Genomic DNA, 15,348 nt, shown 5'->3' with positions numbered 1-15,348 from the left:
AACCTTTCGTGAAAAGCAAAATCGAAAAGCGTGAAGATCTATGCTGTACCAAGAGGAACGACCCTCTTAAATGTGTTTCCCAAAAATTTGAAAGTGAACGGATGGACCGATTACGATAACATTTTGTAAGTGAAATTTGTAGATCGGAGTTCGTGAATTGACAATGCAGGCCAAAAAATTAGAAAGGCTCTTTTGACATCTCTCCGTTAGTTACGAACCGAATTGCATGAAATTTTGAATGTAGGCACCTCTAGTAAAAAGAACAACTAATGCCGAATCAAAACATGTATTTTGCGCTTGCGCAATCCGATTTTTGAATTGTGAAGATATGTAAATGAAATCCATTGAATCCAGGTTTTTTTATTTTTATTTTTTCTGAGCATAAACTCGTCTTTAGATGTATCGTTATTACTCATGATTCACGATGATACGAAGTACATGTGAACATCACATCCTTTTATCACGTACCGTAATTATCACGATTCATAAAAGACGTGTGAACGGAGCTTAATGCTAACTCCCTATTTTTTTTTAATTTTTCCCATACCGATATCTCGAACGTTGAAGGGTTTAACTATGACTATTTATAGTATTAATATAAGTTGTTGGTTCTTCATCGTCGATGGCGCAGTAAACGTTAACAATGAACGATAACTGCTTAAATTCTAACTGAGGCTAGGTAGATTCCTGATGCGGTAAAAATTATGATGAGTTTCTGTTTTATGTGAGCCTGTAGTTAAATGCTATGATTACGAACCATGAAACTTGTCTTTGACGGGTGATGTTACTATATAAATCGAAGCAAAGAGCCACACCTGCTGCAGCACCTAATTTGTCCTCCAAGTTGTTCAAAAAGATTGATCTCATGAGGGGACATTGAATCTTATTTTTCTTATGGCCTTAAAACTCACTAGATCGTTTAGCGACGCTTTTGAAATGCAACTGCTAATAAGTATATGATGCCCTACAATACTTCTACAGTTTTTCTTTAGATTTTTTTAAGATTATAAACGGTAAAAAAACAGTGACTTGATACCCTATATTTAGGAGGTGGTTATATCCAACGTTTTAACTTTCAATTGCATTGACCCAGTAGTTACTTTGGCTTTTCATAATCTCAATAAATACGGAATGCGAGTCATTATCTTTAGAAGGAGATCACAAAGCTTAATCTCATCCTGAAAAAAGCGTGGCTATTCCTTACGACCATCAGAGATTAGATTCCAGAGAACTCGACAGTGATTCTTCAACTGGAACGGTAATTTTGTACAGGATCGGTATCCACAACTCTTCATAGCAGTCACTTGTACTACCAAGAGAGAATACAAGCTTACTAGTTAAAATTCGCCGGAATGCATAGTGTATGGTGGGGATAGCAGGTCAAAATAACATACTTCTTCCACATGGCCAAGAGCCAGGAAACGAATGCATCTCCACCACCAAATTTTTTATGGAAGCTCATACGCGCAAATTGCGATGAAACGATGACAATGTATTTAAAACAGCAACTCATTTTATCTATGCTCTTAGAATACATGATTATTGATTAGTGGCCGTCATTTTCTTCTTCACTTATCATTGTACCGTAGAAGAGAAACTATGATCTTATAATCATTATCATTTCAGCGCAGAACTCTTAGTTTAAGTTGTAATTGCATGAAGCATTTCATCTACCATCTAACATATTAATGAACGCACATGGAATAGTAATTGCATGTTGAAAGATACTGGTATGCCCATCTTCTCACTAAGCTCGCAAACTTTCGCATTACTGGCTTCGGTAGATTGTGGATGGTAGATATTTTTTGTTTAACTCGATCGCTCGTTTATTTGCAACTTATGTTTTTAAACTTCCTTATTATTGCTTGTCTCCTTTTAACGCTAAAGTATTTATAATCATTTATTTACATACTAGCGATTATTGGTGGAAAAGTTCTGTGCAGAGAGATGGGAGCGACCGAGTGAAACAACAAATTTTTGTACGTGTGGTGTTTTCAAAAAGCTTCGTTTACTTCAACTGGTTGTGACGTAAACGAGGTGCTAATTAGGCGTAAGGCATTTTTATTTTGTTTTCTTTATCCCTATTTCCCCAACTGAGAACAATGATAATTTCAGAGCGAGGTTCACAAGACGCTTCCGGTACCCGACCTTTTGGAGAACCTCTATGTTTGCTATCGGTAACTGAACAAGAAAATGGTCGCGATAAACTCCCAACACCCCCTTCACCTTCACCATCTAAAGGAAAAAATAGCTTAAAGAAAGGAACTAAATATAAAAAGTAAAATTCATTTCGACAAGTGACTTAGTTTTATTTACGTAAAGACTATTAATTGTAAAGACATTTAGGTATACTCAATTTTCCTGTACGTACTTCGATTAAAAGTGTTTCTTTTTATCTACATAAACCGCGACAAAAAAGGTCTTTTCGTATTGCGCGCTTGATAAAAAGGCAACGCGTAAGTGATATTGGTTTGAAACTAAGGTTTGGCGGCGTGTAGCTTCAATAACTAAAATTGTAGTGATGAGATCCCCCAGAATTTTGAAACTCCCATAACACTCTTCCTTTTACTTTGTTTACACTTTCGTATGTCTTTCCAACTTTGCTAAGTTTACACGCGTGGTAGTGCTTAGAAAGAAAGTTGCTAATCGATTTATTTTTGATATAAATCGATCCGTAGTCCTTCAAGAAATTCTAATCGTGTAAACCTAGTAAAATTGTCTTGTTTTATCAGGAACAAGCATGCGGACTTCTCCCACTGCTGTGACGTTTTCCCTTGAAAATGGGACGAAATCTTTCGGTCTGTATCTTAGACAAGTGCAGTAGTTCCCTAATAGATGGTAGTAATTTAGAGCAACACCGAAACGTGGCACATTCACTTTTTGAAAGCGAAGTGCACCACAACAGTTAATCCAGCATGTTTGTTATCCTCAGTGTGCATTTTTCGTTGTGTAGTGTTTTCGCTGTATTTTGTTTGAATAAATAAAGTATTGCTAAGAAAGTTAAAAATAATCGCATTTCTCGTCAGCTCCCCACTCCCCACGTCGGCAGAAGCTAAACCTGCGCATGAAAAGCCTCTCCCTGGACTCGCCAGAAAGCACAGAGCACGTGCAGAGGAGGAGACACCATGGCACTGCGACAACTAGTGAGCCCCACTCCAAAGAAAGCTCTTCTTCCAGAATTCAGTGTAGGAAGTGAATGTGTTTAGGTGTTTTTTCGCACTGAAATGGCTTTATGCACGAACACAGGAGATGGACGTGGAATATATTGCTTGCACTCCTAATATACTTGGCTTGTTTGTGCTTTTAATGTCTCCCTATTAACACTGCGTACTTGCTTTTCAACAAATACTAATGATTAATATTGCACGTTTCTTTTTGTTCTTTTAGTTCCAGCTCGTTCAAGACCTCCATACAACTCAATTGCACGGGGTTCTGTTAAAGCACGATCAAGTACGCATCTATACAGAGTTTTTTTTGTCTTATTCTTAATACGCTTTTTACTACATTGGGGTTGACAATTGCCAATTCTTATTTAGCTCCATCTAGCCCAGTTCACAATCGTCGATTACTCTCCGCCAAGAATATAAGAATGTCATCGGTTGAGCTTCCAGACGACAACGACAAGAGCCCGTCTTCGGCGAGCACGTCGCCGTGCCCCAGTCCCGTTGGTGTGAAGGTACCTTAAAAATAACCAAGTTAAATTGTGCACTTTAAAATGTGTCGTTTAAGAAAACGCATCGTTTGTTACCGACGAACCTCTACGTAGTCCTTTATAATTTTAAGTCGCGCCACCAAGACGAGTTGGATCTCAAGGCGGGTGATAAGGTGACTGTGATAGATTTTGCGGATCCAGATTGGTGGAAAGGCAAATGTTTGGGAAGGGTTGGTTATTTTCCATCGAAGTATTGCTCCAAGTTGGCGGCGGGAGAAAAAGCGCTGCAGGTAAGTCTATATTCCCTATACGGCGTAAATCACAGAATGTCCCATACATCGATATAGGTACACATTTGAAATGTCGATGCTGCTGTTCCCAATCGTACACTTACGTGAAATCTTTCATTTTAAATAAATTAAAAGATGCCCTAAGGAGTAAAAAAGGAGCAGTGCTTAGGCATCTGCATTCAACTCAGATATACCTGAAAACACATTAAACTTGGAAATAGACCAGAGTAGTAGTACTGTAATTCAGAATAAATTTACGGCAAATAAACAAATAAAAGATCTCGAGTAATGAAATTAGATAAACAACAGAAATTGACTTTGAGTAAATAATACTTGTTAAACGAATTCCGACGAGAGACAAAACTACACAGTGCAAAGTTTGTTTCATTAATTTCGATTCAAAACATAAATGGACGTAGATCATATCAGAGATAACAAGATGGCGGCTGGATGTCGTGAAGGTACAACTGATTGGCTCAAACAGGTGGAAACAATAAGGTAGTTTTCGGAAAGAAGCCCCCACTTTCTCCCGGGAATTTTTCCGGTACTCCGCCTGAGCGAGAACCACGCTATAGCTATTTTTTGTCATGTTTCAAAGAAACCCCCAAAGTGTTTTTTTTTGCCGAATTCTTTGTCTTTATGTACAAAAGACAGAAAAAATTATTATGGTCATAGTGGATGAATTTTTGTAGGAAAATGTGATCTCATGCGCAGAGATAATACAATAATACACCGCGTGTAAGGCGGATCTAGAAAAGTGGCAGAGTGGTGTGACTCGACGAGGTCACTGGTTTTGACTCAAATACAGTGCTATTTATTGAGAAGTAGACATAGGGATTTATGTGTATTGTTTTTTCCTGTCTACTTTTAAATGAAAGATCTCTTCTGAAGGGCGGCTAATTTTGTGCAACCAAATTAACTTGTCAATTGGTATAGTGCCGGTGACAGTTTCAAGGGCGTAAGAGATTTATTTTCTGTTAAGCCAAAGCAACAATTTTCAAACTAATTAATATGACAACCAGATGTTTATTTGTTTTAAGTTTTGGATGCCTATAATTAGGCGCCCTTCAGAAGAGATTCGGTCTTAGACATAGGGAAAAACAATACAATATCTCTATATCTACTTCTTAATAAATATCACTGTATGTGGCATATGGGTCAACTGTACAAAGTTTGAACCGAATTGCTTCAAAGTTCAAGTGATTGTCAATTATCGTGTTCGCAAGCAAACAACCACCATATACTATCCTAAAAACCTTGTTTCGCTTTACTCTGTCACTTAATAATGGAAACAGGACAAACAAATGAAGGAAACGATGGAAGGAATTGAAAATATACTGCGAAAAAAAGGAATGGAAGAAGAAATATGGTATGTGTTTATGTATTAAATGAAAATTTTGTGCATGAAAGCAATACTCTACCGAATGCAAAAAGAACGAACTTAATATTTTGAAAACTCTAGGAGTAGTTAAGGCCTCGGACAGACGGACAGACGGACAGACGAATGGACAGAGAAAGTAGCTGCAATAGCGCACCCAGCATCGTTGGAAAATGCGCTAAAAAGGGGATTAAGATTTAAAAACATTTTCATGCTGCGAAATTTGATATGAATTCCTATGCACCATGTACAATTGTACAATTCTATAGCATAATCCCAACCTAATTTTAAGAAAATCCACACGTTTCAAATCTGTACCTACTCGATCTCTATTACTCGTTATGCTGTGTTCGTATATTTAATTAAAACTGCAAGAGCACTTTTGCAAATGTATGGAGTTAAATAATTTGAATAAATATTTTTGGCATTATACGTATCGACCCTTAAGCGCAGAAAACAAAAGAATATTTTAATAAAGTGGATACCCTAATTTGAAATCATTTTTCAGAAAAAGCATATTTAACAATCATAAATATTCACACGCTTGTATTTCCATACATTTAAATTTCAAATACGCCGCTAATATTTGATCTTCAACTTTGAAATCCGAGTTATTCTATTCGACCAATGTAAAAATTGAATTGGGGTTGTTCATTGATGGCCTTCGTTTTGTAGGTTACACACAATTTGCAACTGTCGGATGGGGAAAATGGATTAATGTTGCTGAGGGACCAAATAGTAATTCAAATAGGTGAGGAAATCGATGGAATGGTGATGATCCGTTCTGGTGATAATCGTCAAGGAGTTTGTCCTGTCAAGTTTCTGCAGGAGGTGTGACGACGTACCGAAGTTGGTTGTCAAGTAAATCAAGCGTGTACTTGTGTGAAATCAAGCACGAAGCCCTTACAATCAACCTTAAATAAAATTTACTACCATTATTCCAAGAACTCATCGCAGAAGAACAATACAACGACGTGGTACACGTTTGGAAATAGAAAAAATTTAAACAACGGGAAATTTGCCCAAATACTACTACAACAATATAAACAACAATAACCTGTCGAAAAATAACTACGTATATTTACCAAAACAGAATAACCTAAATAACATAAATAACATATTCGCTTTATCAAACGCTCAGTATCAGAACGAGTATAAGTATTTACAATGTAAAGCGCCATTTTCCTCAACCAAACGGCCTCTATCGATCAAACTTTCTACCCCAAAGCACGTAACTAATTTTTTTAACAAAACATTTAGATCCGATTCGCAAAAAAGGCCTCTATTGTTAAATTTGGGCTCGTCGACCTGCAGCTTGGATGAGCCGGTCGGTCCCAATTTTCAAATCGTACCCGATCGTTGCGGGATAAAGATATCGTCGATTTATACAATCAGCGAAAACGTCGAGAAGTTCACTCCAAGAAGCTCACTGTATCCAAAAAGAAACTTCTACATCACATCGAGTAGCAGGCCTCTGTTTGTGCGAAAATAATGCCCTTCCTATAAAATTAAAAATTGAAAAAAAAAATGTTCTAGTTGAAATAAGTTCCCTATTTTTGTAAATGTTAGAATTGTTGTGACTGAAATGAGCACGTCCTTTGATACCTTAAGCACCAGCCATTAAAATGCGTATATTTTCATTTTGACAGATCAAAATTTACGGCTTGTTATTATATTAACTGGTTTTAATTATCCAGTGAGATTTCATCAAACTGCGTTACTTTGCTGGATTATGGTTAATGTTGAAGCTAAATTCATATATAATTTATTAAAGGAATTGATTAAATATTTAATAAATGTTAATACTACCTAATAGGGCTTGCGAGTTTAGGATTAGTTTTAACTGTTAAATGTTAAGCAATCACATCATTCCAAAGACTGTTTCGAAATTGGATTGTAAGTTAGTAATATTGGCAGCCTAAATTTATTTATTTATTTCCCTTACCAATAGACTTAAATGAAGGATATGTACAAAACAATTTCGAATTGTTATATGCACACGACCAATTTAATAAATTATAGTATTATTTAATAATAATTAAGTAATGTCGTCGGTGTACGCACTAGTGCTACAGCAACCGTGATTGAGAAATTAAACCTGTTAACATATTTTTAAGTCGATAAAGAAACCTTGGTGTCTCACATTGGCCGCACCATTTACCTACCTACCTGTTGGAAAATTGTAAGATGTATATATTTGTTTTAAAACTGTACTCACTAACCGTGTCCAACTTCAATAATAAAATTTCCAAAAATCTTCAGTTTACTTTTCCTTTACAGCTTGTTAAAATTAAAAAAAAAATGGTCCACAAACAAAATTTCGTTCGATACGAAAGTGTTGGGGTCCCAGGTGCAAAACGGTCAATTGCGCTGTTTTTAGAGTGACTAGTTATGATTAAAAAGGTAGTCTATTAATCAAATTCGTGCGCCTAAACTGTTTATATGCAGTGCGAACAACATTATGAACAAAACGACTACCGGTAAGAAGGTTAAAGACAATTAATTCAAGCTTCTGTTTGGTGTAAAAGTCTAAGTTATAAGGGTACATTTTTGATAATTGCACACTGCAACATCGGTAAGCTATTACTGTGAAGAACTCAAAGTTCAACTAAGGAAATCATAGTAAGTCTCAAGCACGGTTTCTCCAGAAAGAAATTGCGTCAACCATGTTTCGAAATTAATTTTCAACCAGTAACCTAATTCAACTGGTAAACAAGAGGTCCGATCGTATTGCCCAACGCGTGCCACCCCCCAATTTCAAATTGCTGCGACCTTCCAAAAGAAAAATGACAATTGCAGAAAATTTCAACCAATCGATAAAGGTAAGTTTATTTATTTTTTGTAAGAGAAATTAAAAGTTTATTTATTACCGAGCTAGCCGTGGTATTAATTATTTCATTGCCAAAAATTAATTGTTACAGTACAATTTTTACCAGTGCCGTAGAGAATAAAATTAATATTCTTCAAGAGAATTATTTTTTACAGAGTTATCAAATGTTTTTTTGTTAATTGTTAAATATTTTTTTGTGCAATTGGACGCGAAACAACAACTTCGCGTTCGCCATGGCGGCCGCGAAATTCACTTTCGCGGCCGCTGTCATAGCGACGGCCGTTAAAGTAAGACAATGTCACATATATTTTGACAATCAGCATGTAGGTAATTACAAATCTTTTGGATAAATGTTAATATTAAGCGAACAGTTCGTATTGTTACTTATACTTACTCCTGAAATAAAGTGTAAAGTGTTAGAAGCGGTTATACTTTGAAACTGTAACATTTTGATTTTCATTAGAACTCAAACTGACAGGTACACTTGAAGTCCTTGTAGCATTTTTCGTACTGCCGCTTCGATTTTTCAGGTACTAACTCATAACTGCAACACAGCAGAATTCACAACAAGTTTTATTTCCGGAGGAGTTCCGGATATCGAAGAATCACTTTCGGAGTCACACATTTTGACTTTTCTTTCACGAAAAATTATTCATTGTTTATCTCATTTCCATGGTAAAATGAAAATTGGCCGTCTTTCTATTTGCGACGAAAATTATTATTTTTGAAATCTCATTTTTATTTATTGACGATTCTACACAATTGCACAAAAAATGTTGTGTATACCACGGCCGCGTCATTCTTTAACGCCCTCAAAGTTGCCTTGCCTCGGCCGCAAGCGGCCTCGGCGCCAATCTTCTTTTCGGTACGTTAAAGAATGACTTCGCGGCCTAAGTATACAAATAACTATTTTAAGAACCATTATCAACGTTTTCATTTGGCGTGTAACTTATTTTCTCAAAAAACAACCATTTAGAATTGGTGCCGCAAGTCATATGACCTGAGGCGGCAGACGGTCGATTTTAACTTACTCAGATAGGCCAAAGTAGAACTCCATCGGTTAAAATTTTGATAACGAAGTGGATTTCGAGCTAGCTCCCCTACTATAACTTCTCGTACTTAAAATCAATAATGCGATTTATGGATGTCATGGTAACAAACAAAGTTGCATCCACATCATTATTACATGTCAAACTCAAAATTTCTAAAATGTCGCTAATTGAGGTAATTTCCGATCAGGCTAACAAAAAATTAGAAAAAGTGCCGGAGAGCATTATGCAAATGTGCAACTTGAAAATGCTGTACTTGGAAAATAACGAGTTGTTTAATCTTCCTGACGATTTTTTCGCAAAGCTACCTAAACTTACATGGATCGATTTGAGGAAGAACAAACTTACGGCGCTACCGAGCGGAATGGCCGATCACGCTAATTTAGAAACGATCCTGCTACAAAATAACTTAATCCAAAAACTGCCAAACGAATTGGGTAAGTGACTTCAATTATCGAGGTTTATTAATTACATTTTTCAGGTGCAATTCCAAATTTAAAGGTGCTGCAAGTATCGGGAAATCCACTCACATATCCACCTCATGAGGTTACCGATAAAGGCATCGTGGCTATATCTAACTTTCTTAGGGAACAGTATTTTTTAACTCGCGCGCAATCGGATGCCGATGCAAAAATTGATGCGATATCAAATGCGTCCTCGAAAAGTGAAATTAGCTCTGACAAGGAGTATAAGGTCTCCGTGGACAATGAGAGACAATCGCAACGAGAGGTGAAATTCATGCCAGTAATCGACGTAAAGAGATTAACGGAGAATGAGACTAATCAAAAGAACACCGTAACTAATGTCGTTAAAAGAACGCACAAGATAACAAGGGGTTGCTCAAAGATATCTCTACAATCTCATTCAACATGGAACAATAAACGGAAAATCGAACGCGCCCAAGAGGGTGAAATGAAGGAGATATGGCTGAAGCGATTAAAGGATATCTTAGCCGATCAGGAAAAAATACTTCAACAGGAACGGTAAGGAAGTTCACACGATGACATCGATCGTCTTCACTAAAATTTCAGAAATTTAAAGGCGTTGAGCAAATGGAGGCTGAAGAAAAAGTTGGAACCGGTTAGAGAAGTAAATTTGAATGATCTGTCAGAACCACCCTTCGACACTGACCCGGAATACCAAAGAATGCTCACGCGACAAGATTTGAACGAGCAAATTGACGCCTTGGTACAGAAAACTAAGCGTATAAGAAAAATGAGGCGTCATGCGAAGAGAGTGAATATACAAGAATTAATAGATGACGTTGTAAACCAAATGAGGTACCTTCAAACGCAAGCGGAACAGTCGAAGTCGCCGCGTACTGATCAAGAAATTGCAGGGAAGCAAATAGAAAGTGTAAGTATTGCCCGGACTCCAAAGCAAAGCACCTTCAAGAGTACTTCTTTTGCAGATTGTGAAGCTCCATAAAAAGATTGTTGAACTACAAACACAAAATGAGAGATATTAGAAGTGTGTGCCCTTTGCTTTGTCAGAACAATGTTGTAAATGGTGGTATTAAACAATGTGTATAGCAACTATCGTTTCCCTTGTTTGCTAAAGATCACAAAAGTGACTAAGAATAAGAAATCTCTGGAAAGTAGTTTCTAGGTTTGCCGCTGGAGATCGTACGAATCGTGGTGAAGTGTAAAGATGTTTTTTTTTTCTAAAATATACCCAACAAATATGCATAAAAATGCGTGCATCGCAATCTTGTATGAATTTTGTATCATTTTGATGCAGCACATATTGCGCTAGCTCATAAAATATGACGCGAGGAAGTCTCTACGTCATGAATAGAGTCTTTCAGTAAATGTGATAAGTGGTAGACGTCTCATATGGAATAATTATTTCATCATTTTTAACTAGTGCTAAGCATGTTACAGTAACGGGGAGCAAAACCAGTTTTTAAAAACGTTAGTGTTACATAGCCAGATTCCTGCCGCCGAAACAGGCATATCTCCTGTTTTCAAACATTTTTATTGTAAATTCATTCATACCATATTCTCTGACAATAATCGTTTAGACTGCTCATTTTTTATTTCTCTTGAATTTCGGAAAATTTTACTAGACGATTATCTTTTCCTTTGTAGTATGTGGCCATTCATGGTAAGGAAAAAAAGATAATTTTACTGAGTAAGTACCAAAAATCAAGCAATAAATCATAAAATCTAAATTTTCTTCATGGCCCAATGTGGGTAACGTAATTGAAATAAACGTTCCAAAAATAATAGAGTTTTTGTATTTAATTTTATTTAGTTGGGGCCTAATGGGCGCTTAATTAAATTTAAAAAAAAGCAATTATTTTTTGATAATTTATTTCAATTATGTACCTTATTTCAAGAATTAATGTTTTGAGCACACATAGTGATAGGAATAATTAAGTTAATTTCCCCATCATAAAATTGAGTAAGACTGATAGAAATGCCATTAAATAAATTTGTGATGCTCCTACATTAACCATTCCCTTACACGTTTCTTTCCTTCTTTTTTGGGTGATATAGTGTCGTATCACCTTTTATTATATTTTATTGAAGTCATTTTAAACATCAGCGGTATATTATTGCGATGTAGTAGTGGTAGCGTTTTGAAAAAAACTCGTTCGATATAAATGAATTTTGAGTACCCTCCTTCCATATATAACCGATCACGATAAGAGATCGAAGAAATGGAGAGTGGAAAATTAATTCCTTCCTTCCTTCCCCCATCATTTAGACACTCGTGCACAACTGTCATTTATATTGTCGATTCTGTGCGCCTCTCACAAATCAAAGAAAAGTAAATAAACGAATCAAATTTTTGCTGACGAGTCGATCACTTAATAGCGACAAAGATTTCTGACGGCGGATAACTCATTAGCCGTATTTTCGAAAAGGTTTCATTTCTTGGGTTCGATTCGTTGTGTTACAGCAGTGAATCGTACTCATTAGAATACCTGTGAGTAAAATTTGTGTGAGATCAGACGTAAAAAATGTTTATTCGTTGTATTAAAACAGCAAGAACGCAGACACGTTACTTTTGATAGCATGCGTTACCTATAGAATTTTGATCCAAATCTAATTTAATAACCGAAATCATTGAATAATGTTTATTCAATGCCGAAGACCAGTATGAGGCGAGAGGGGTAAGTAAATGGCACCACCAACCACGTTACTTGTTTTAGACCGTACACAACTACGAATTCGCCGGAAGTACTTTCTATTGTATGCTAACAATAACATACATATTACACACTAGAAAGTAGATTCAATTAAGAAATTAATTCTCATCAAAGTGTATTATTTAAAAATAATACAAGTAAATGCCAAGTAAATTAAATTACTTCCAACATGCGATACTTAAAATTACAATTAAGTAACCAAATTCATTCCAGTTCAGAGGTCTTTACTGTCAAGGCTCCCTGGGAGTTTACTATCAGTATTGTACATGTAATATTTTATCACTGTTATCAAGTTCTAGTTTTAAAAATCCATCGGAGAAATAAACTTGCGTTCCTTTCCTGAACATGTTTTGCATCATCGCAAATACTTTGTGTGCCATTTTGGGGTCAATTTGGAGATATTTTGTCCCTAACTCCAAAAAATCAGTGAGTGGCGAAATAGTTTTGGTAAGTTCCAAAAACCTTAAGTTTCTGCTGTTGTCATTTCAAATGTCGATTAGATAACGGGCGCTGCCCAAGGTATAGGAAGAGAGATGGCACTTCTGTACGCATCTGAAGGCGCTACCGTGGTCTGCGTGGACATACAAGAAGAATCCAACAGAAAAACTACCAGAATGATATCCGATCTGGGATACGGAAAAGCACACGCTTATACGTGGGTATTTTCAAGTTTGGGAATTAGATACACTATAATAATATAGACATACAGGTGCGACGTAAGTGATTACGCAAAAGTGATGGATATGTGTCAAGATGTCGAAAGGACAGTAGGAAATGTTACCATTTTAGTTAACAACGCAGGTATTGCTTTTGTCAACCGACTTTGTGCGATGTCCAAAGAAGAAATTGAACGAAATATCTGCGTTAACACCTTGTCTCACTTTTGGGTGAGTATATATCTGCAATCACTGTGCCAGTATCGGCTTCATAAATTGTTTCAGATGATAAAAGCTATATTGCCGTCAATGTTAAAAAACAATTATGGTCACATAGTCGCTCTGGGATCGATAAGCAGTTTTGGGGGCGTTCCACTTCTTATTCCGTATAGCGTCTCAAAGTATGCAATTCAAGGGTTAATGGATAGTTTACGAAAAGAGCTTGCTTTGTACGGAAATTGTCAAATCAAAACTACTTTGGTACATCCCTTCTTTATTGATACGGAGATGGTGAACAGAGCCAATGTTAACTATCCTTCTTTTTTGCCGAAGGCTAACAAAAAGTATGCCGCCACGAGTATAGTGAACGCCCAAAGAAGTGAAATGGTGGAGGTTACTATTCCTGGTTACTACTTAGCGTTGAAGTGTTTATTTAGGTACGTTATTCAAACATTTTTTGCTTATGTCATATCTTGTATTATTTCAGATCAATTCCTCCAAAGTTATGTGCCTTATTCTACAAATATTTTAAAATCGAGATACAAAAAGACTCTTCTTCATAGTAGGTAGCATAGAATAACCAATAAATACTTATTCAATGATAGTGCATATTAACCATACATAAAATGCAAGACTGAAACCTGTACTTTGTTTAAACTTAACTACTACCTATACCTTAAGCTGCAGTAAAACTTTTTTTTCTATAATATTGTTTGATTGATTGCCTGCTTCATACCTACCATCGAGTGAAAACCTTTTTATAAGAACTAGCTACTTACTATCGACAAGCTCTGGGAATATTGAGTTAAACAAACGGTAGTGGTGACGAAACTTGTGTTGTGTTCTTTGTTCTTAAAGTAAAGTAAAACAAATTCAATACGATACACATACACACAAGATACAACGTTTAATTTTTTTACTAAAGCCAAACTTCTGGCCCAGAGACTCGTTTTCCAAAATGAACTGATACCTCAAACCCCCAACACCAAATTACTGGCATATAACTTATATGCGTCAAATAGCGAGCAAGTCAAAACGTGGCTGTACGCTTCAACTCATTATAGTATAGACCGGGAGGAAGCGTACATAGTAACTCAACCATAACCGACAAAATATTCGACAATATACAGGCTGAAAGTACGTTGAAAACTAGTAATAAAACACTCGTCTGCCAGTCGTAAGTTGCAGCATTAACTTGGGGCGGCGTTGAATAAGTAACTTCACAGACAGTTGTCTGTGGTAACTTCTGTATGTATAATTGTAAAATTTTTATACGGTCCTCATGGTATAGTTCAGGGGTGTTCTTCCCTACATTGAAGGGCGTCTGTAGCCACCAACGCTGCACTTGAAATCGTCTGCCATAGCATATTCGAAAATTATCGAAAAAATGGGATTTGTTGATACAAACCTTTTCCGTGACCCTTATAGTTTAGTAATTTAGTTGATCACCTAAAGAAGTCACTTATTCAGCGCCGCCCCAAGTTAATGCTGCCACTTACGACTGGCAGACGAGTGATTTTATTACTAGTTTTCAACGTATTTTCAGCCTGCATTGTCGAAAATTTTCTCGCTTATGGTTTAGTTACTATGTACGCTGCCTCCCGGTCTATTATCTTGAATACGTATACGTCATTTGAGAAAAAGGCTACACCAATTTTGTGCTACAGATCTCATTTTCTTTAAAAATGCATTTAATCCGAAATTAACGCCCATATGTAAAACTATTTGTTAAGAGCTCAGTTTCGTCTCCCCATGGAATTTTTTCTTGTCTACGTAAACACCGCTCGTTTTGCGGCTTGACTTATTGATTTGATTCTCCTGGTGGAAAACAGGTAATGGGGAATCATTCTGCACCAAATTGTTCATGCGAAGGATCAAAATTACTTAATTAATTGCGAAGAGTGGTATATGCGTATTTTTGCAGTCTGGTTCAAACATTACATACATTTTTCTACAACTGTCAAAAAAACCGTCATTTTCTGACGGATTTCGAAACGCGAAGTACTAGATTTTTAAACGGTTAATTAATAAGTAAGGTTGCTATTGACAACGTGCGCGAAATCGTCAACAGTGAAAAAAAGTATTTCGCGCACGTGACAAAGTTGAACTTAAACAGC

General features: G+C 36.4%; 3 protein-coding genes across 6 annotated transcripts; all 3 read left to right on the top strand.

Moving 5' to 3' along the window:
* Positions 1–20: 20 nt before the first annotated feature.
* Positions 21–6,341, top strand: LOC116178880 (SH3 and cysteine-rich domain-containing protein 3-like). 4 transcript variants are annotated; one of them, XM_031498518.1, is made up of 6 exons: positions 21–2,798; positions 3,027–3,185; positions 3,388–3,450; positions 3,537–3,676; positions 3,730–3,942; positions 5,996–6,341. In XM_031498518.1, the coding sequence occupies exons 1-6, from the start codon at positions 2,741–2,743 to the stop codon at positions 6,155–6,157; spliced, it is 795 nt and encodes a 264-aa protein (XP_031354378.1). In that variant the 5' UTR covers positions 21–2,740; the 3' UTR covers positions 6,158–6,341. The 4 variants fall into 4 exon arrangements, with proteins under 4 accessions (XP_031354378.1, XP_031354380.1, XP_031354381.1 ...); XM_031498520.1 differs by having other exon boundaries at positions 24–2,456; XM_031498521.1 differs by lacking the exon at positions 3,027–3,185 and having other exon boundaries at positions 25–2,798.
* Positions 6,342–9,296: 2,955 nt separating this feature from the next.
* Positions 9,297–10,724, top strand: LOC116179091 (leucine-rich repeat-containing protein 27-like). Its single transcript, XM_031498802.1, has 4 exons — positions 9,297–9,636; positions 9,681–10,182; positions 10,231–10,555; positions 10,611–10,724. Exons 1-4 carry the CDS (start codon positions 9,300–9,302, stop codon positions 10,665–10,667), a joined length of 1,221 nt encoding a protein of 406 aa, XP_031354662.1. The 5' UTR covers positions 9,297–9,299; the 3' UTR covers positions 10,668–10,724.
* A 1,879-nt stretch (positions 10,725–12,603) lies between these two features.
* On the top strand, positions 12,604–13,935 carry LOC116179024 (short-chain dehydrogenase/reductase family 16C member 6-like). Its single transcript, XM_031498719.1, has 5 exons — positions 12,604–12,803; positions 12,857–13,011; positions 13,066–13,243; positions 13,298–13,668; positions 13,719–13,935. Exons 1-5 carry the CDS (start codon positions 12,702–12,704, stop codon positions 13,792–13,794), a joined length of 882 nt encoding a protein of 293 aa, XP_031354579.1. The 5' UTR covers positions 12,604–12,701; the 3' UTR covers positions 13,795–13,935.
* Positions 13,936–15,348: the final 1,413 nt, after the last annotated feature.

The sequence above is a fragment of the Photinus pyralis genome, unplaced genomic scaffold, assembly GCF_008802855.1.
Source record: "Photinus pyralis isolate 1611_PpyrPB1 unplaced genomic scaffold, Ppyr1.3 Ppyr1.4_LG8, whole genome shotgun sequence".
In the NCBI taxonomy this organism is placed as follows: Eukaryota; Metazoa; Arthropoda; class Insecta; order Coleoptera; family Lampyridae; genus Photinus; species Photinus pyralis.
The sequence above is the reverse complement of the archived record's forward strand: the minus strand, read 5'-3'. Positions and strand labels throughout refer to the sequence as shown.

What these genes read in the sequence shown, in the direction of transcription:
- LOC116178880 (XM_031498518.1), top strand. Translation starts at nt 2,741, where the DNA reads ATGCGGACTTCTCCCACTGCTGTGACGTTTTCCCTTGAAAATGGGACG. An exon ending in CTCTTCTTCCAGAATTCAGT is followed by an intron (nt 3,186 to 3,387) that starts GTAGGAAGTGAA and finishes TTGTTCTTTTAG; the next exon opens with TTCCAGCTCGTTCAAGACCT. An exon ending in TTCTGTTAAAGCACGATCAA is followed by an intron (nt 3,451 to 3,536) that starts GTACGCATCTAT and finishes ATTCTTATTTAG; the next exon opens with CTCCATCTAGCCCAGTTCAC.
- LOC116179091 (XM_031498802.1), top strand. Translation starts at nt 9,300, where the DNA reads ATGGTAACAAACAAAGTTGCATCCACATCATTATTACATGTCAAACTC. An exon ending in AAAATACTTCAACAGGAACG is followed by an intron (nt 10,183 to 10,230) that starts GTAAGGAAGTTC and finishes CTAAAATTTCAG; the next exon opens with AAATTTAAAGGCGTTGAGCA. An exon ending in CAGGGAAGCAAATAGAAAGT is followed by an intron (nt 10,556 to 10,610) that starts GTAAGTATTGCC and finishes CTTCTTTTGCAG; the next exon opens with ATTGTGAAGCTCCATAAAAA.
- LOC116179024 (XM_031498719.1), top strand. Translation starts at nt 12,702, where the DNA reads ATGTTTTGCATCATCGCAAATACTTTGTGTGCCATTTTGGGGTCAATT. An exon ending in ACACCTTGTCTCACTTTTGG is followed by an intron (nt 13,244 to 13,297) that starts GTGAGTATATAT and finishes AAATTGTTTCAG; the next exon opens with ATGATAAAAGCTATATTGCC. An exon ending in GCGTTGAAGTGTTTATTTAG is followed by an intron (nt 13,669 to 13,718) that starts GTACGTTATTCA and finishes GTATTATTTCAG; the next exon opens with ATCAATTCCTCCAAAGTTAT.